General features: G+C 37.0%; 1 protein-coding gene across 3 annotated transcripts; it reads left to right on the top strand.

Annotated features, from left to right (window-relative positions):
- The first annotated feature begins 568 nt into the window (after positions 1 to 568).
- hnf4g (hepatocyte nuclear factor 4, gamma) lies at positions 569 to 17,511 on the top strand. Of its 3 annotated transcripts, none has more exons than XM_047350584.1 (11): positions 569 to 757; positions 7,309 to 7,474; positions 7,655 to 7,749; positions 8,359 to 8,465; positions 9,487 to 9,636; positions 9,966 to 10,053; positions 10,453 to 10,605; positions 12,703 to 12,752; positions 12,999 to 13,185; positions 14,748 to 14,867; positions 14,969 to 17,511. In XM_047350584.1, exons 1-11 carry the CDS (start codon positions 727 to 729, stop codon positions 15,088 to 15,090), a joined length of 1,269 nt encoding a protein of 422 aa, XP_047206540.1. In that variant the 5' UTR covers positions 569 to 726; the 3' UTR covers positions 15,091 to 17,511. The 3 variants fall into 3 exon arrangements, with proteins under 3 accessions (XP_047206540.1, XP_047206541.1, XP_047206539.1); XM_047350583.1 differs by lacking the exon at positions 569 to 757 and adding an exon at positions 4,808 to 5,030; XM_047350585.1 differs by lacking the exons at positions 569 to 757; positions 14,748 to 14,867; positions 14,969 to 17,511 and adding an exon at positions 4,793 to 5,030 and having other exon boundaries at positions 12,450 to 12,752; positions 12,999 to 13,139.
- The last annotated feature ends 4,536 nt before the right edge of the window (positions 17,512 to 22,047 follow it).

The raw sequence follows: 22,047 nt of genomic DNA, 5'->3' as shown, positions 1-22,047 counted from the left end.
TGTTATATTTATGAATGGTAGAAATGTTTGAAAGTATATGTTGCCCAGAAATAAATGCTGTCAAAAAACTGATTTCAAAAAAGATGAACTCCTGCCATCTGTTCGTGTTTGTTTGAACAACACATTGTTCTGGCTTGAAACTAAAGTATAATCCCATACCTCTAAACCTGGATATCTAGACTTCATTTTTATAAACTTTATTTGAAAACTACGATAAAAGCTATAAACACACACACCACACACACTTGTATAGAAGTTTCATTGCAACATAAAATCAAAATGTTTTATTTTCAGGATTAATCATAGAAGAATTATTCCTTCCCAACAGTTTGTAAAACATCATCTAAAATATCTTGGATTAAATATTTCTGCACCTTCTGTTTCAAAGTGCCTGTTACAACAGCCCCCAACCCCTCCCTCCCCCCCCCCCCCCCCCCCCCCCACACACACACACACCTGGTGATGTTTCTCTTCTCTAGTTTTTATGAACCTGGGTTACTGTTTAACATCCCCACCCTAGTTTAAGTTTGTTTAGTAAATCGATCTTATGACAGGGCTATGATGGCGCCGTTCAATGTGTCGCTCCATGAATTATTGGCAGCTCAGCTCTCAAGCCTTCCCTTTTAATGTTTTCCAACACTTTACACTATTTTAAAACTCACTGCTCCATAAGCCCGATGGCTCACTGAGGGCTGCTCCCGCTCATACAGCCATACAGCTGGATAAATGCACATATCAGACAGAAACAGAATCACAGGTAAGTCAAACTTTTCTTTAAATTCTTTTTATTTTCATAATTCAGTACAGTTACACTTAGACAGGACCAAAAAACAGAACTGTTATATGTCGAACCTTACCAGAATCTCTTATTTTTTTGCAGTAAGTTCCTCAAATTGTGTGGTTTTGTAATTTCTAGAAAATGGTTCAAGACCTCATTCGAGCAAAGTGGAGGCGCTGCTTTAAAGTATAACATGTAATGAAGACTTGCAAAAGATGATAAGACAGACTGACTTAGTCACGAAAGCTGTGCTGTAAAGATCATGTGATAACCCATTTCACCTGAACAAGCCAAGGACATAAACAGGAACAAGATGTCGCTCTTATCGCACTGTTTTATTCCTTTTTACATGTATCAGGGATTTAGGTACAACTGGAATTAATGTAGTTTAGTAACCAGGGAAAAAATGACACATCATTTCTATAGTTCATTTATCTCAAAAACCTTTTTCACCTGCAGTAGCACACTACTTTTTGTAATGCGTTCGCTGCTTGTTGCTTTGATAAATTTAAACACAACTAGATTGTTGTTGACTGACTCTTGAGGTTGTAGTAAGAGATATTATGTCCATTTTAACTGTCTAAATGCTTTGTTCAACTATGGAAATGATTCATTACACCTTATTCTAACCTTGTATTTGACTGAATAACCTTAACTAGGAAACTCAAAATTACACCAATTCATTTAGTAAAAATTTGATTTCATTAAATGTTTAAACTCGTGAACATTGAGACAGAGGTGTAGTTAATTATTTGAAGCTTTGGAGGTAGTTACTTTTCTGAGGAAGCTTCAGCTGTTCAGGGTGTGAGGAAGTTGGGGCTTTTTGTAACAGTGACTGGCGAATCCTCATGTGTGTCTTAACCCACTAGTTTAAATACAGGCACTGGTATTATGGCCATTTCACACAGAGATTACATCTTAACTCAGGGTTTTATGGCAGCAGAGCTTTTGGTTAATAGGCGGAAGCAACGTTTCTCATTTACTCTGTCTCTTGCAACAAGCCTTAACAACAGCTTACAGCTGAAGCTAAATATTTACATAACATACATTTACATATATTTGTTGCCCTTAAACCACTTTGTGACCACAGTGGTGAGATGATTAATTTGCTTGTCCACTTGAAAGACACATTTGTCCCCAAGGTGTAACTGAGATGTTTTGAGGTGTTGCTTCAATATTACAACATAGTGTTATTTCTGGATGAGGCCATCTATTTTATAAAGAGCACCAGTCCCTCTTGCATCAGAACACCCACAAAACACGATGCAGGGATAGTTTCTTTTTCTCCAAATGATGATTGTCATCATGGCCAAACACTTTAGTTTAGATTTTAGTTTGATTAGACCACAGGACATATCTCCAAGGTTATTGTACCATTGTGCATTTGCACAAATTTTACACCAATCATTTTTATCTCTCAGACACAGAAAATATCTCCTTTTGTATCCCCTGGACATTCCGATGGTATTTTATGCTTGCATATGATTGTTTGAACAGATAAACGTGGCACTTTCAGACATCTGAATTTGTACTCAAGGACAAATCTGATTTGCTGAGGTCCACAATTCTCATTGACATGTTGCCTGATTCCCTTTCAGTATTTTTACCTGAAATCAGTCACAGTCATGAAGTCAGAGAGTTGAGGTTTAAAACACGAATTTAACAAGTCAATTTCAACTCACTCTTTGCAAAGTTGATGAGTCAGGAGGCCTGGATGTATTGCCTAGTTAAATTATTATCCATTACTCTTCTGACTCCCCACCTTAAACCTCCACTTTAATAGTTCTATTTACCCTTTTATTCCACCCTCCAAATTGCAGTACATGGTAAAATTAAGTATTTTCATACTTTGTTGCAGTACTACCACAAACTTCACTGCACTTTATTTTGTTATAATATGTATTACATGGTTGTGATGTGTAAGATATAAGATTAACAAATAAAAACCTGAATAGTGTGGTGTGCATTTGTATCATATTCCACCAATATGTTGCACATCCCCCTTTTGCTGCAGTTATTTCCCCTCGGGGATCAATAAAGTATCTTTGTATTGTATTGTATTGTTATACCTGCAGCTCTTTTGGGATGTATCTCTACAAGTTTTGCACAAATTTGTCTGTCCATGGTTCTTTGCAACATAGCTCAAGCTCAGTCAGATTAGATAGATTTAGTCTGTGAAGATTAATATTCAGTAAGTCTTGCCACTGATTCTATATTGCATTACTGGACCACTCTCACACATGAATATGCTAAATAAGTCTATCCATTGTACCTCTGGTTTTATCTTTGGGTCATCATCCTGCTGTGGGGGGATCCCAACACCAGGTTTTATTTCAGGATTACCCTGCATCCATCTTCCAGTCAACTCTGATCAGTTTCATTGTTCCGCTCAGGGAAATCATGCCTATAGCATTTGCATGTAGTCCAAAAACTTCAGTTTCACCCTCATCTAACCAGAGCACCGTCTTCAAATATATTTTATACATATCCTTTATGAAGACTTCTAATGACTTTCTAAATCAATTCAACAACCTTGCCATTTTTCCATTGAAGCCGGATTTGTGGATTTGCACAAATAATATCAATAATCTGGCCCTTCTCCAGAGTGGACGGATTAAGCTGTGTTACGTGAGATGTTCAGAGCTTAGTATATTGTTTTATAAGCTAAACCTGCTTAAACTGTTTACGACTTTATCCTTGAGCTGCTTCAACCTATGAGGAAACCTATGAGGCCTTCACAGATCAGATGTATTGACATTATGACACACAGGTGGTACAAGAGTAAAGGTGGGTTAATTCAAATGTGCACCATGCTTTTTACAGTTTTGCTTGAAATAATTATGGAAAGCCACACCAGGTTCTTTCCACTTCACAACTATGTGCTATTTTGTCTGTCATCATAAAATCCATAAAAGCTTGTGGTTGTAATGTGACAAAATGTGAAAAGTTCCAGGAGAGTAAATTCTATCAGACACAGTAACTAATACCTATAACAAAGCCCTGACCCCACACTAATTGCTTTATTCAATGCCTGAATGTGTGATAATATGCACTCTGATTCCTTACAGTGGCTTTATATTACTCTCTTCCTTAATGAAACACTCCTTTGCTTTTTTCTAATTGACCAACTCATTACAGATGTAGAGCATCACATCAACATCTTATTTTTTACAATCATCTTTGTCACAATGCCCTAAACTGATTGCCTCTAAAATGCCCAGTATGATTTAGTGCAATGAAACCCTTGATGTAAAATGGATGGGTGAGGCTATTTAACTGGTTTCTGCCATGGGAGCTATTCAATGAGTTTATTATGTCTCTGCCCTAAAAAAAGGAGCATGGGAGGAGGGACATTCTACTCAAGATCTGCACTTTTGAATTTGTTTTTCTTTTCTCTAATTGTCCTGTAAAAGAGGTATGAAGTGCATCAGTTTGAGAAATGCTTGAGATTATTTAACTATTTTTGCTTAGATTATGTCTTATGTGTGTTCTTAGTAAAAAAAAAAAAAGGGTTGTAACAATAAACAAAAGCAGGTTTTAAATTAAGTGCAGAGGGTGGGGTGATTTTCTCAACAAATTATTTGCTATTTGCTATTATTCTTAGTCTTTACATGAAAGCCCTTAGATCTACATCTGAGGGGTGTTTGAATGTGTGTTTTTTGTTTTAGATAGTTAAAGGAAGTTATCAGTGTTCTCCACTTCTTTATAGACTATATCTAATAAGGTGATAGTGCTGTTACACCGGTACTGATTAGATTATGAATCCCTGGAAAAACACACACACACACACACACACACACACACACACACACACACACAAATGATGTCCAAGAAGAAACTGGACATGGAAATGTCTCCTTAACAGCTATCTATTTATTCCTGGGATGTAAATGGTGTAAGGTGTAATAAGGCGAGAAGTCTTAGCACTAGCTCCACCTGTTTTTGCATTCTTGGCCCAATCAGATCACATTATAGACCTGCTGGGCCAGGGATCTCCCCTGCTGAATATGTGAGAGTTAGATGAAACAGTGACAAGAAAACAGAAACAAAGACAAAGAGAAACTGCAAGAACATAGAGACAGAAAATAAAGGGAAACAAAGGTAGCTCTGCTTGAAGCAGGAATGAAGTATCCTCCAGCTCCTCAGAGTAAATCTCTGTTAGATATGGAGGTGGCCAACTACTGCGAAGGCCTGGATCCATCATACAGCACACTAGGCTTTGAGAATGCAGATGCTCTCTATGCAGGAGGAGGTAAGTGAGTTCTTCATGCCAACACCTAAATAGAGAGGCACATTCATACAGAGAATCCCATATTTTTTTGGGAAGCTGTTCTGCATCAGAAACATTAGGATAAATAGGCATAATACAGCAATGCACTCATTCATATTTCTAGGTAATGACACTATGGATACATGGAGAGGTATGGCTGCTCGCTGATACACTATCATGGCGTTTCAGAGAAAAAAGTTAGCTTTACAAGAGGACATCACGTTCAGAGTTGGATAAGGAAACATTATATGGGAGGACATTTAATGGTAAAAGAAGCTAGATCAGCTGATGTCAATGAACTGGTATTTGCAAAAGGGGAACACTTTGCTTTTGAAATAACGTGCTTTGTAAATCCAGATTAAATTGTGTTGCCAATGTGTAAATGGATTCAAGTATTATATGCCACTAATGTGTTAACGCATATGCTGCATGTTTATGCAGAGAATATGTTAGGTTGAGCAAAAAACTATTGAATGATGATTTGAAGCAGGTCATTGGGTTCTGTTGGCTCAGAAAGTAGTTGTCATAGTGTGATGTTCACCATATAAATGTATTGACTCAGCAGTCCTGTTTTGGGATTTATGTGGCAACCAATTCATTATGTTGTTGCACCCCACCCTAAAAATGGAGTACAAATATGACTTAATCTTTGTTTTAAATAACCCCAGTCTTTTCTTTTATTATACCCATCATTATATTTTGGTGAAATACGCTTTGCTTATCAAGGAAACTTGAGTCGATCATCTAATTTAGGATTAATTATGGGCCAGCCCCACCTTTTACTCTGGTGTGTTGTTCTTTTATATGTGGTTTCTTGATTTTTTAAATTTGTTTTTATACAAACAACAAAAAGAGGAATAATTGGCTGTTTAATTATGATTAATTATTTACAGCAACCACTGAGGTGGACCTTATCAGAAGGATTTTTGAGAAGCAATGTTTTTCAATATTTCTGGAAAATAATAGCTTTTATTGTTTTATTGTTTAGTTTGCTTCTTATGCAGCAGGTTTCTTGAATTGTTTTGTAGATTTTAAAACTAATGTTATACCTTGGCAAATTTGTGACATTAGACAATTGGTTACTTTTAATCATTTAATCACTTGTAAAAACGTGCTCATCGCCCCCTTTATCAATGCAACTTTATTTATATATCTTTCAAAAACAAACAAAACCAAAAGTGCTTAATAAGACAAGACAAACAAAGAAAAGAAAACAAAAAATGAATGAAAAAATACAAAAAAATGTAAAACTGCTAATTGACAGATTTGTGAGTCTTTGTGGACACACGTTAGGTTGTCTGATTAGGGGCACACAGATGACATCACAGAGCGCCAAAAAAAAATAAAAAAAAAATGCTCCAAGTTACATTATTTTAAGTTGGGCGTAAGGAACTGGGGGGAATACTCATCCTAGCATTGCCCTCTGCATGTCACCCAGCTCTATGAGCAACACCTACACAAGAATGGATTTTACAGTAGAACGCAAAGCTCACTACTTCCTTTGTGAAAGCAGCCGAAAACATCTAAGGACTGTTTCTATAATCGACAATTTTAGAAAGATTAGCCATGGAATTTCATTGGGTTTTTTTCTGCTTTTTCAGTGGGGCAAAAAAAATAAAAAAATGTTCCAGTAATTGACGCTCTCACAGGGAGAGGTCTGTTTCACTGAGATTTAGTGAAGTAAAATGAGTTAGCAGTTGGAGACGTGGGTCATAAATATAGTTTACTAAAGAGTATGAACACTCCTCAGTGATGTCACCTTAGTTTTTGATCTGAGAGTTGGTCAAACATTAACTCATGCATTGTTGCTACATCATGGAGTACAACTGAGAGCAATATAATTGGGACTCAAAAAATAGTTTTTCTTGATTCTCATTAAGGTTTCACATTTGTAAAATATACAATACCTTAGTTCTGCCTAAGAGAATGCAGAAGCAGAATGCATACATTGTTAAAAATAATGATAAATACAGCTTCAGTTCTAATAATAAATGCTTAAAACTTCTGCTGCTGGTGACTGTCACTATAATGTTAGCATATTCGGCCAAAAAACAATAAATATATAAACAAAATGAATTTGTTCACACTATAACTTTACATATGGGTAAATGGAGACTGCTGCTAATGAAAACAATCCTATCACAGCATATATACTAATATACAATGTTTCATATTGTTGGTATGTTTATGTCTTTGTCAATTTAATTTAAAAATGTGTTAATGCATGTGTAATTACATGACTGTGTGTTGTGTGTTGCAGACAGCATGCCAGCAGAGCCAAGCCACCCTGGTCCAAATGGGCTGAACACCAACTGTGCAATCTGTGGAGACAAAGCTACAGGAAAACACTATGGGGCTTCTAGCTGCGATGGCTGTAAAGGCTTCTTTAGACGCTCCATACGCAAAAGCCATGTGTACACCTGCAGGTAAAGACAACCTAAGCATTCTGTGTAAGCACAAGGAAAATACATAATAATAAATCCTTGAGGACTGTTACTTACTTTTTGGTCAAGATGTCTTGGCGCCTCTCAGAACAATGTGGGATGTAAGTGTGAAATGAATCTTGCTCTGTAGAGTTAGGCCATATTGTTGTTTGTCGTGTACAGGTTCAGCAGACAATGTGTGGTTGATAAGGATAAGAGGAACCAATGTCGTTTCTGCAGACTGAACAAATGCTTTAGAGCAGGCATGAAAAAAGAAGGTAAAATGACAAAAATGACTCACTTGTTCAAGCTCCTCACATATGCTATACAGAATGAAATACATATTAACACAGAAAAGGTCCACATTTGGCACAAAGAATAACGTTATAACTTGTGCCACTGCTGGGGAAAAAACGTTGTGAAATCTCAAAGCTTCGTGAAGATAATCGAAATTAGTTTAACCATAAAACAAGTGATGAGTTTGTGTGTGTGCGTTTCTGTCGTGTGTGTATTTATGAGGGGTATAACCTTGGCACCGAAGTTTATGACATCTAATCCTGAGATACTGAAACATGTTGTTCTATACTCCAACTGGTTAACGTTTTACTCCTGTTGCTGATCCCAGCATCTATAGCGACTTTCCTAAATATTAACTGCAGTAGTATCTGTTATCATTTCCTTCTAGGACCCCACTGTAACTTTTCACACTAATAAATTAGTCTAAGCCTAAATGTAAAAATCTGTACATTAACATGTGTACATTTAAAAGTAAAAAATGCTTTTGAAAAGTCTGTTATTTTCTTCATTGTTCTGTTTGAATTTTCTTTTTGCTTTAGATATTCTTATTTTCACACATGCACACAATAACCTTGGCTTTTAAATCTCAGCTGTTCAGAATGAGAGAGATCGGATCAGCTCCCGAAGAATCATCCCAGATTCCCAAGACCTTCCACTCATTACTATCTTGGCACAGGCAGAATCATTATCCCAACAAGTAAGAATTTCCTGCTTATTTCAATATTCATGCATTAAAGGGTTCTAGTGCATTTGCAAAAGGATTCGTACTTCTTTAAGTTTTTTATATTTTGTCTTGTATTTTATTGACATTTTATGTAATAAACCAACACAAAGTAGTGCTAAATTGTTAAGTGGAAGGAAAAGGATAAATTTCTCCAATTCAGTTTTTACAAACAAATATGTGAAATGTGTGATGTATTAGTACTTTGTAAATATCTCTACCAGTATACTCATTGAGAGATAAACGTTTTGCTTATTCATCTTTGCAAAACATCTCAACCTCAGTCACATCAGATTGAAAGCCTCTCTGAGCAGCAATTATCAAATCTTGCCACTGATCTTACTTTGGATTTATGACTTGACTTTAATTGCAGCATTCCAACAGATTAATATACTTTGATCTGGGCTTCTTCACTGTAGCTGTGGGTGTTGTCCTGCCTTCCAGCATTATTAACTTTGACCAGCTACCCTGCCCCTCCTGAACAGAAGCATCACCACACCATGATAATGCCACCACCATGTTTAAAGGGAGGCATGTTGTGTGTAGGGTGAGATACAGTTTTAGTTTTCTGCCATACGTAATGCAAGTTGACCCAAACGTTCTATTTTGGTCTAATATGACCAGAGCACCTTCTTCCACATGCTTGCTGTGTCCCCTACAAGGGTTGTAAAACTGAAAATGGAATCTTTTTTATAGATTTCTTTTTTGCCACTCCCACAAAAGCCAGATTTGTGGAGGAGGCTCCTAATAGTTGCGTCCAGAGCTGTGCTACAGCTTCTCCAGAGTTAAAATGGTCCTCTTCCCTGCTTCTCTGATCAACACTCTCCTTGTCCAGCTTGTCAGCTTAGGTGGGCATAACAGATGTTTTTTTATTTTCGTTCTGTTTTACAACTTTCACAACATCATTCACCATAGGGTGAAGTGGAATCTCATATTTTTCCCAATAAGACATTACATATGTTAAGAAACTACTATTATTGTTTGTCTTTTCCTGCAGATTATCACTCCTGTAGGACTAGCAGATATATCGGAGGTGAAATCAGCCACTGTAGGGGATGTATGTGATTCTATGAGGCAACAGCTGTTGGTTTTGGTGGAATGGGCCAAATATATACCTTCCTTTGTGGAGCTGCCACTGGATGATCAGGTAACAAGTCATATAGATAGGTTTAATCTGTAAAAATAGATTGGCATGCACCTATTCATAATCAGGCAATGATCTCATGTCATAAAAAGACTAAATAAATCGATTTTACTTTGTAAAATTCAGCAGAACAGTAGCCTTTTTTTGCAATGACTAAATGGTATGTTATCTAAACCCTATTTATAGAGCCTACAACAAGGTGTGCAGCACCATAATTATTGCATTTTGTGATGCATGCTATGATGAAAAGAGAATAATTGTTGCTCTGTTTTTTTGTGGTGGTTAATTCTGTTTGTCTGCCTTTGTGTGTGTGTGTGTGTGTGTGTTCCCAGGTGTGCTTGCTCAGGGCTCATGCAGGTGAGCACCTCTTGCTTGGGGTTGCCAAAAGGTCAATGCCATTCAAGGACGTCCTGCTTTTAGGTAGGAAATGACCACTAGATTTCAGGTTTTTTACATTCTGGTGTAACCATGTGTGCCAGCACTGGTGAATGAGGCCTGAGAATGATTAACTAAAACTTTCTATTTTTTAAATGTAACTTCAAGGTTATGCTTTGTAAAACAAAAACATCATTAATTACTTAGAAAATAACATACTGTACACACAGTTATCATCTACAAATACTTAAGCACATTTTCTGCATTACCATATTTCTTAGACCTTACAGATTACTATTTAACTTTGATGGAATCATATAAACAGGACCTCTCAAGCTATAACAATCCCCTCATGTACACATTAGAGCCCAACCCCGTACCTGCTCAAATATCTTTCTATCCAAGTCAACCCTTCCCCACTAAATATGTATTCTGTTTCTTCAGGTAATGGCTGTGTGATACACAAGGACAGCCCTGAACCTGAGATTTGCAGGGTTGCCAACAGAATATTAGATGAGCTGGTTCAGCCCTTCCAAGATATTCAGATAGATGACAACGAGTATGTAGCTCTCAAGGCAATTGTCTTCTTTGACCCAGGTAAAAACTAAATGTTAAAATTACATAAACTCATGAGCCACCCATTTGTAATTTTTTGTACATATGTTGTAGATATTTTAGTCTACTAAGTAAAGCTGTAGATAATCAGTTTCTCTAAAACCAAACTTCTTGGATTTCACAGACATTTTAATGTTAACATAACTATTTAATTATAACTTCCCAAGGTAGCCTACAGGTTTGCTAGATGTGTATTGATTTGAAAACCTTTAATATACACATGAAGTGCAACATTTGGCTCTGCCTTCAGCTCAGTTGTAGAAATAGTCTACTTGGTTGTGATTGGCTGCTAGGTATTGTATTAATGTTTTTAGCACTGAGGAATACAACAGCCTTATAAATGTAGAAATCACTTATCCGTTTTATGCATATTGATAATGAGAGTGAGCTGTCATGTTAAGTCCACCTTTTGAAACTATGTTTTTATTAAGTGTCACATTGAAACAACTGGTTAGTTATTCAGCTTAGAGGGGACAAATACCTACAATACCTTGCAAAAGTTCTAATAACCCTTTAACATTTTAAGATTTTGTCAGTTACAACCACAAACTTATTGAAATTTTATATGATAAATCAACACAAAGAGGCACATAAATGTGAAGTGGAAGGAAGATAATACATGATTTTGAAAATGAAAAAAACCCCAGAAATGTTGTTTTCATTTGTATTAATCCCTCTTCAGTTAATATGTTGCAGGACGTATTGCTCCAAAATTCAGCTGTGGGTCTGAGGAATATATTTCTACCAGCTTTGCACATCTAGAGAGGTTTTTTGTTTCTTTGCAAAATACATGACTGGTGGCAAAAAAACGAAAGAGACTTCTAATGAATTTCTTTTAACAAGGGCTTTTTACTTGCCACTATTCTATAAAGGTCAAAGTGTAAGGAGCAAAACTAATAGCTGTCTTATTATCATATTATTATTATACCTGAGTTTATGGTGGCTCTGATTAACATCACTCTTGCTCAGCCTGTCAGTTTAAGTGGATGCCCATGTCTTGGTAGATTTCAAGTTGGGTCATATTCTCAGTGCTTTGTGAGACATTCAAAGCTTGTCTGGTGTCTGGTGTGTTCCTTGGTCTTCATTAGGCTGGTCACTCACTAATGTTTCCCAGTAAATCTCTGAGGCATTTGCAAAACAGCTGTATTCATACTAAGGACAAATGACACGTTGATTAACTCTAGTTACTAAGGAGATGTACTCTAGATACAGTTGGTCGCTTTAGATTGTAGGGAGCTGAAAACCTACACATGCAAAGCACTCGTTTTAGATTTTAATTTGCAAAACAATTTTTTTAAACCATATATCATTGTTCTTCCACTTCATAATTATGCACACCTGTGTTGGTCTATCACATTAAACTCCTATAAAATACATTGAAGTACATAAAGTAAATTAAAATACATTTGTGGATACAAGGCAACAAAATGTGAAAAAGTTCAAGGGGTGTGAATACTTTTGCTCAGCACTGTGTTTTTCATGGCCATTGTAGTTTAGGAATTGGAGAGTACATTTGATTTTTCTGCTATTTATGCCACTAGATGTCACTACATATTACATAGTGAATCTATGCACCCAAAAACCAAGAAAAGACTTTGATATTTCTTGTAATCCTGAAAACAACTTGAAATGAAATGAAATACTATGTTTAACAGAAAGACAAAGTAGTACATTTAGTATGATTGTAATAAAAATACAATTAAATAAAATTGATAAATGGTAGAACAATAAATGATGAACATTATTGGTGTCACCACTATGAAGCATTTTTATTGATATTAAAACAGAAATCCATTGCTATTTTTGTCCTATGTTTCCCTTCATAGTTAGTTTCCAATCTCTCCATTTCCTGCATATAAGCACTATCACTCGGCTGATCTTGTGTTACCCCTTTCTCACTCCTTCAGTAAATCCCCTCATTTTGCCTCCATGCACCAGTTTAACCATAATCATTCCATCAGTTCCACCCATATCCTCAGTTTTATCCCTGATCTTTCTGGGTTTTTTTCCTGCCCTTCAATCTTGCCCTCCCTACATCTATGTACCTGTCTCTTCAATGCTTTGCTTTCCAATGTCCAGATGCAAAGTCCTTGCGGGACCCCACGAAAATTAAGAATATTCGTCTTCAGGTAGGTCAACTATTTGATCTTCAGAATTCCTGTAAGACTGCAGCTTTTTGTTCTACATTTTATTACCAATTTGAATCTCTTTTAGCATTTAGGATGTCATGCTGTATTATTTTGTTGAAAGGCAAAGTATTTTTACTATCACAATGTTTCTTTACATATTTAGACATTTGCTTTGAAATTCAAGCATAAATGCGGAAGGTATTTACAGTGATATGGGGCTTGTTGTGTGTATGTGTGTGTTTGCAGGTTCAAATAGATCTGGAAGACTACATTAATGACCGTCAGTATGACTCTAGGGGTCGTTTTGGAGAACTCTTACTCTTGCTTCCCACCCTGCAGAGCATCACCTGGCAAATGATTGAACAGCTCCAGTTCATTAAGCTCTGCGGCCTGGCCAAAATAGACAACCTGCTGCATGAGATGCTGCTGGGAGGTAGGGCTGAGCCAGTGTTTGCGCTTGTAATTCTGTGTACAAATAGGGTGACCTTCAGCAAAACGACTACTGGAACGTCTGAGAGGTGAATGTGGGGAGCCGCATGAGGGATGTAGGAACGGAAAAGTATACTTGCTCAGCAAAGTTGTCTAGGACATATAAATATACAAAACTAAAAAGTTAAAAACTGTGCAGAAGAACAGTGTAACTTTGTATAACTCTCATGTATAATAAGCGAAGCAGAAATAGACCTAGTCTGCCACACAATGTGATGCGAGGGACATTTGCACGCCTATCTAGATGTGTATAAATAATAAGCTAGAAAGCATCATATATTTTAAGGACGGCTATGTCAAACAGTTCAAACATAATGTGAGGTTTGATGCAAAAAGTCATCTGAAAATATGCCCCACAGCTTTCACCACTCACGGTAAAAAAAAAACCCTCATGGATATGAAAACTTGACTTTAGATGACAGCGTACAGAAAGAGCTGCACTTTTCTTGTCAGAATGTGGAATGATTTCCTACAAAAACTCTAACGACAACAACAAACTTTCTCCTATTCAAATATTGTTGAAATAATATATTTAGGAACCCACATATACAGGTTTTAATATTGCATTTTCCTCTCAACAACTAATCAAATAAGTAATTAAACAAAGTATACTTTCTATATTAGATTTTTCTTTACATTGCCTTGCCAAAGTATCTATATTCTTTGGTCAGTGTCACATTTTGTCACATTAACATTGGATTTAACACAAAACATCAAAACAAAATGATGCTTAATTGTGATGTGGAAATTACATGATACATAGTGTTTAATCTTTTTTACAAAAAAACAAAAAAAATAAAAGAATTATGGCCTGCATTTACATTCAGCCATTTGTGTAAGTGCAAGTGTAGCAAAGTCAATACTTTGCTACATTTGCAGCTGCCAGTTTTTGGGGTATATCTTTACTAGCTTTGAACACCTAGAGAAAGGAGCTTTTGCCTCTTTACAAAGTAGCTCAAGTTCAGTCAAATTGCATGGAGAGATCTGTGAACATTGATTGTCAAGTCTTGCCAAAGAATCTCATTTAGATTGGGGTCTGGAGTTTGACAGAAAAAACTGTATTTACATTCAAAGATTGGGGTTTCAAAGTAAATTGAGCTGCACTGAAATGAACATCACAGATTTTCAGATATTTAAAAATAAAATAAACTTTAAAAACATTCACAGCGTGCACTATTTTGAGTTGGTCTACAATATCATTAAAAAACATTCCAATTAAGGGTTGCAACATAACCAAACATAAAAGTTTAAACGATATAAATACTTTTGCAAGGCACAACAGTTCTTTGTATTCTTGCAGAGGAAAATAGGGCTTGTGCTTTGATGCATCAAACTGACAATGCTGACTGTGAAATGCATTGATTTGAGGGGGCCCTGACAGAGTGGATTATTTAGCAAGCTGTTTTCACAACTACTTACATAGTAAACAAACCGAGGACCAATTATTTATGTTTTTTTTTTGTCAGTTAATTGCAACTCTTTAGTTGATTTGTGTTGTGTGTTCAGGGTTAACAACAGAGTCCAGCCACCTTCACCACCCAGCACACACCCAGCTGGCCCAAGACCCTGTGACTGGACACACCCTAGTCATCAGTACCATGCCTGTCGCTCACATTCCACAAATAGGTAAAGTTCCAAAAACAATCAACAAGTATGTTGAAAAACACCTCTTCACCGAAATTACCAAATTCTCTAAAACGTCTCCATGCCTTCTTCTCATTCTGCAGCTTCACCCGAGACTCCCATCCCATCACCACCACAGGGTCCTGCCACAGAAATATACAAACACTTCCCTCAGCCTCATTGTCCTCCTGGTAGTCCGTCACATTCTACGCAGACAGACCCCTGACACTTTCCTGCACCATATCAAAAAGGGTGTCATGGGATCACTTATTTGTTGTCTGTAGTTTATAATACTGATGTTAAAGTTAGGAAAGCATTTCTTATTCAGTATGTGTCTTAAATTCTACTGCCTATCCCCCTGCTGGTGCTCCAGCAACAATGGCCTGAGAATAATTGCATGCTTTTCAAAAGTAAGCTTTTATTCAAATTTAAACCATCACAAGGCTACATCTTTCAACAAAAGACCAGACACAGAGGCTTCAGCTGTAATGATCAGAGAGCGCAGAGCAATTTAGGGGCTCATTTAAGCTCCAGCTGGGGTTCTAACCTGTTCAGACCATTCGGATCATTCCCATAGTCATCTCACAGCGGCAGGAATGATGTGTGTGAGTAAACTGTAATGACGGCACAGCAGTAACTTCTTTATTTGAAAAGCCCTACATGACAATGGGCTCAGTCATCGGAAAAAAATGTGGCTATTGTTTCTGAGCAACTATTGCTCGTCGTTTCCAGGCTTAAAAGATAAACCTGAAATGTTTGATAAACTCTTTATCAAATACAGGATAGAATAGAGTAGAAATGGAATAGAATGGAGGTACAAAGTTCAATTCTGAGTGTAAGTGAGTTATAATAATATATTTCACGTTTCATCAGAAATTTCCATTTTACCCATTTTGAATTATACCAATAAAAATATGCTCATCTGCCTTCCATCTTACCCATATGCCTAAAAGCAAATAAATTACAGAGGTCTTTGACCTTTGGAGTTTGCTCAGATGATCTGATTAACAGTGAGTAACAGAGGAGCTGTCACAGTGATCTGTTACCTGTAACAGTCTCTAAATCCATCCAGCATGCCTCTCTGCCTTGACTTGACATAACTAGATATGGGCCCAAAGCTGCATGCAAAGTAGTTTAGGTAAGAAAAACAGCCAAAATGTTCCAATATGGAACAGCACAGCGGAAAAAAATTATGAATGAATGCTAACAAATTAAATCATACAAGCATGTGTAAATTCTAGAGGCAGGTCATTCTTTGTCTTGATGGATTTTAATCTATCAACTAAGTGAACACTAAAAACTGCTTGCCTGAATAAATTAAACCCCAAAAACAAGAGACTGGCTCCTAACAATATAGTGCATCTTTAGAGTGTATGGTCAGTACAGTTTTTAAAGTTTTTTTTATATTACTTTCATGTCTGACTACATTTACACGATGGCAAATTTCCTCCCTTTCTTCTGTTTGTATCTGCCAGTTATTGAAACAAACCTGGTTTTCTAGGTTTTGCGCTGTAATAATAATAAAATGGCAGTCAGTGGTTGTGCCCAGTTTTTATTTACACATGGAACTCCTAATTAGAGTTCAACAACAGACACGATTTAAAGAGAAAATGAGTAACTGAATAGTTCAAAAAATATATATTTTATTTAAAGTTGAATTCTAAAAATAATGTAAATATTCACAATGTACCACTGACTGAACAGCATGTATCAAAACATTCAATGTGTCACGTAAATTATTTCAGTTGTCATAAAAAAAAAAAAAATGAAAGTCATGTAAACTTTGCTTTCTGGATCTGACTGAAAAGAGCACCTGACAGCTACAGCTTTAAAAATTTGTAAATTCTGTAGTTTTATTAGCATCTGAGCCATGAACATACTTTCCTTGCAAAGTGATACATACATATTGCTATTGTGTTTTTGGCAGCTAATATTATTTATAAATTCTGTTAAATCTTATCAGTTAGTGGCAAAGATTACAAAAATGTAAGAACTTTTAACAATGTAATCTTGAGTGCAGAATGAATATGGATCCATTGTAATATTTATCTTGTGTATTACAAATTTACAACTGATCATTGTTCAGTAAGTTAACCAAATTAGTTTTACAGCTTTATTTATTTTGTTTACATTGTGTAAATGATGCATACATTTCCAAAATTAAACTGATTACAAGCCATTAGAATGATAGTTTGATGGCCAGTAGTTGTTGATGTTTCATACTGATTTGCCAGATATTGTAAAGGTTCTTTGTTTAGAGCCTAAAGAAGCTGTAACTAGCCAAGGGTTGGATACAGTACACTTGGGTGTCTGTTCACAAGTTTTAAGGGTTTGTGGGGGTGAGGTCTATGTTGATTGGACTTAGGTAAACAAATATGGTGAACAGCTAGTGTAGGGGACTGTTGTCATAATGTGGTGTGACTGGTTAGGAAAAATTAAAATACCTTTAAAGTGAATGCCAGGAGACAGGGTTTTCAAGCATAAAATTGTGTTGCAATGTATCATTCACTGTTACCTTGCCTGTTAGTGGTCAGAATGTACAGAAAAATACAAACCATGTCCTCAACGCCTTTTTGCATTCCTGATAAAGATGTGGTGAAGGCTTAAATTAAATTAGTCTTTCATTGCAAGTATTTGCAAAATCTCACATATCTCTCTCATCTTTATTTACTGATTAAAAAAAATCACATCAAATGAAGTTTTAAAGAAAAACACCAGTGCCAATATATTTCAATAAATGTAACTGAAACATTTTGGTAATTTCTATTTATTAGTTTTTAGTTTCTATCCATCCATCCATCCATTTTCAATACCCATTCATACCTAAGGGCAATTTAAAGGCCAATTAACCTAACAGTCATGTTTTTGGAATATGGGCGGAAGCCAGAGTACCCGGAGAGAACCCATCCATGCACGGGGAGAACGTTTAAAACCCATGCAGAAAGACCCCCAGAAAGAGTCGAGCCCAGGATCTTCTTGCTGCAAGGCAACAGTACAAACCACTGCGCCACCGTACAGCCAGTTAGTAATTTCATTGGGTAAAAAATATGATGAGACAAGAAAACTTACCATAATAGTAAGCCAGATGGGTGCTGATTTTTATCAGTCAGGTAATGGCTTCAAAACATATCTACTTGTGTAAACTTGCACAGATCTAAACAGAACATAAATTAGAGACGTTTAAAACACATGGAACCGTGACAAACAAGGCTGGATGGGGACCAATGTTAATTGTGCTATTGAACACAGTGAGCAGGATGGTACGGTAGGTAAAACAAAAGCTCCAGAGACCAGTGTTAGAGGAAAAGCTGGAAATAGTAGCATCTTGGGGATGAACATGTGAAAAAGCACCTCATGTCTACTCTTAAGTAAAGTGGAGGATCTGTGATGCTGTAAGCCTGTTTCTATTCCAGCAACAAACACTGCGACAAACAAGGATGGAGGTGGATGCATGTTTGTCTCCTGTTCACACACAGTGAGCAAGAATGTAAGGGAGATAATAAAATCCTCAAAGCTCAGCAAAAAGTGGCATCTTGGGGTCAGCAAATCTCAGTGACAACCGTTTATTTTATGGCTTCAATTTTCATAGAGGCTGTTGCACATTGTTTGTATCTATTCATATATGATCTACTTTTCATAAGGAATAGGACATAAGGATATATAGATTTTTGTTGCTTTTTCTTAACTGCCCCCTCCCCTCTTTTTATTTAAATATTTGATTTTGAAAGAAGCAACAATCACGACAGGATGATGAAGACAAATTGTCAGATATGTATTGCGAAATGCTGTAAGATGCCGTATGATTTGTCTATTACTTCCCTCACGGAAGCCATCACACTCTGCCATAGCTTCATTGGTTCTGGATATAGACTTTGTATACAAAGCTTTATTGGTGTGCTGTTGAGACCTCACTGCCAGATGATACTGTTCATCTCAAATAAAACTGTATATTCCTCCTGCCCATTGGAGAAAAAACACTGGGCGACAAGCACTGAACCCGAACTAGAAAACAAAATGGTAATTGACGCTGGAACTGTCCGACTGCATGTTTAAAATCTGTGATTTTGTTTACATCTTTCCCCGCACAGTCATTTCCTGTCATTTTCCTTGGATTTACGTGTATGTGCGTGTTTTGGCCTGCAACGGATGAGATTGAAGGATAAAGCTGAGAGCTCTTATGCTGTGTATATTGCTGTGTGACTCACAAGTAAAAAACATCAGGGTATTTATGGCAGAGGAGATGATGTTGTCTAGAATCAACATGGCCAAATCCTTCTATCAACTCCATAATGGACAAGCTACCTGGCTTAGGTCAAAACAACGCCACCTACGATTGGGAGATGTGTGTAGGTGCATATACAGTACGTGTGCATGCTCCTACCTGCAATTTATTTATAATCTGAGCGCTTGCGTGTGCGCACACTCTTACACGTGTGCGTTTGGAAGTGTGTCCGTGTGTGCACCTAGGAAGCTTTAATCAAAGGCCTATACTGAGGAGATGTGGGGGCCCTGTTTCTCTCCTTTCCCTCAGATAAAACTGAGTGTTAGCATGCCAGTCACATATTTCATCTGAGACGCGCCGCTCTCCTCCACACATCTCACCGCGGCCCACACTGACAGCACACTATTACACACCAGTATGATGCTTGCTCCACCTGAGGAGGATGACAAGGAGGAAAGATAGAGGGGTAAAGGAACAATGGATGGACAGCAATATGAAATATCTTCTTTATGCTGTTCAGTCGTTCATAAGAGTTTTTTTTAATGGTGACATTGTCTGAAATGATCCCGGATGTAAATTTGGCTAAAAGGTGGAAATGGTCTTGATCTACTTTTTCCATTTACAGACATTTTAAGACTCATTTTCATCTTAGAAGCAATTTACTTATAAAACCATTTGTTAAAGAAATAAGGAACTAACTAAATCAACTTCTACCAGTAAGAATATGCCATTTATGCCACTGTCAGTGAATTCTTGCTTAGTGAGAATTAGCAAATTTTTTGCAGCCATTCTATGGTATTTTTCTGTATAATCTTGTAGGAAAGAATATGCAACTTGCAAAATGTGCGCTGGAAAGCATTTATTTATATTTCTTAATACACACTATTTTAAATAACTGTCTGACATCAAGCCTATTTCTCTCATAACCACTAGATGGCAGTGTAAGTCTATGATAGCTTGAGAAAATTGCATATTAATGGCTTTGATGTTCTTCGTCAATCAGCTTTGACCTAATAAATAAATAAAGATATCCACAAAAATAAAACTAAGCCTACTAAGTCATGAGCGTCATTTATGTGATTGCAGTTATTAAACACTACAATGTTATACAAAAAAGCAACAAAAGGCAAAGAAAGTTATTTTGTCAATGATTGAAATTATTCAACAATCAATTTAAAATTGAAAGATCATCATGGTGAGAAACATATTGAAGTTAATTTCATGAAAAGTTTCAGAATATTGATGATTATTTATGTTTCGAATTATTTGAAAAGATTGCAAAGTCACTTGCTGCACCAAACAGCACAACAGTCTGAAGTGAGTGGCATGTGACAGGGGCCCCAGATTACAGCCAGAGATTGCGGACTATCACTCCTTGCCTCTGCATTTACCCATAATTCCCGCTATGTCTCCAAGATATCCAATGATTCCTCCTCCAGGAGACAAGGTGAGATAGTATGAATCTCTGCCTTCAACTCTTGGAGTGAATTTAAAAACCTCTCCTGAGTGATTTTCTGTGTCTCTGTCCTGCGACTTCATATGGCTTGAATCAATGTGTGGTTTCTGATTATACCACAGGACGGGCAAAGGAAGGAAAATACGGCGACAGCTTCATTTCCAAAGCTGAGTTCACATAAATGAGGGATTAAAGCAAGCGGCAGGGTTGAGGGTTCACTTCAGCCTCCAATGACAGCTTTCCCTCTTTAAAATCACTTTTTTTTCTTCCTCTGTCTACATCTCAAGTCTCACCATTTAGTCTGTTTTCTTTTTTTCATGATCGTATTCCCTGTTTAGGTTTTCTTGTCACTGCTTATTTTACATTCAGATAACCCATAAAAATAGGTAAAGGGGAAAACTGCTTACTAAACAGTTGGCTACACACATACATACACAGTAATTTAGAGGGAGCTAAGGTGCACTCTGCATTATGTTGATGGGGAACAGGTTAGAGCAATGAAATTAGGGGTTAGGGCTATAGAAGTGTGAGTTTGTGTGTGTGTGTGTTTGCTAGGTTACATTAGGGAAATGAAAAGGGGTGGACCACTGATAGGTTCTGAGATGCAGACTTGTTAGACTAAAGGAATATGAAAAGGACATGAGACAGAGGAGATGACAGGGTTGATGATAAGATGAGTTGAGCAGTAATAACATGGTCCTGTGTACCCCAAGATTACACAGGGAATGAGATTGGAGAGAAAAGGGGAGAGACAGAAAGAGGGGTGGGGGTTTCCTGTAGAAGAGGGGATGCGGATGCAGGGTTTTGAAGGGGAGGGAAAAAAATTGAGAAATATGGAGACTCATATATGATGAACCATGGTGAAAGTCAACTGGAACAGACATAGCGAACTGGCGTGAAAGAGGAAAAAAATAGAAGAAAAGAGAAGGGAGAGAGAAGAAGAGAAGAGGTATTACAACTGCACACAATGCAGCCCCACTCTGAATGATAAGTGTCCCGCACACTCTGGGTTATGGGAAGTTCACACAAACAAATGACTCCCATTTGCCAGAGGCGAGGGACACAACCGAGAAAGAAGGGACGGGAGAGAAAAGGAGAGAAGAGTGAAGGAGGCAAAAGACGGAATCCTGAGCTATGATTTCAAAAGGCTCCATCTGCATTGAGATAATTCATACCTTTATGTTCATCAAATATTTTCATTGGTTTACTATAGACACTAAAGCACCTTCAATCGGAAGGATAGGATAAATCCAGTGGAGAAGCACAGCGGAAGTCTCTGCTCGATATCTTAGATTATAGGCGGCCCACGGACCTTGGTCAATAATAACAAATGCAATGCAAATTGTAGCATGTAGGTGGGCTATGTTTTGTGCAATGAGAGGCCATATCAAACAGTAATGGAGGTGCATGGATGTTGCTCTTGTTTATACACTAAGAGGCATGGAATCAAAGCCAAGCATGGTAGGAACCCTGTCTTTGAAATGCCTCCACCGTGGTTGCTTTAA

This window comes from Girardinichthys multiradiatus, chromosome 21 (genome assembly GCF_021462225.1).
Source record: "Girardinichthys multiradiatus isolate DD_20200921_A chromosome 21, DD_fGirMul_XY1, whole genome shotgun sequence".
NCBI classification, from domain to species: Eukaryota; Metazoa; Chordata; class Actinopteri; order Cyprinodontiformes; family Goodeidae; genus Girardinichthys; species Girardinichthys multiradiatus.
The sequence above is the reverse complement of the archived record's forward strand: the minus strand, read 5'-3'. Positions and strand labels throughout refer to the sequence as shown.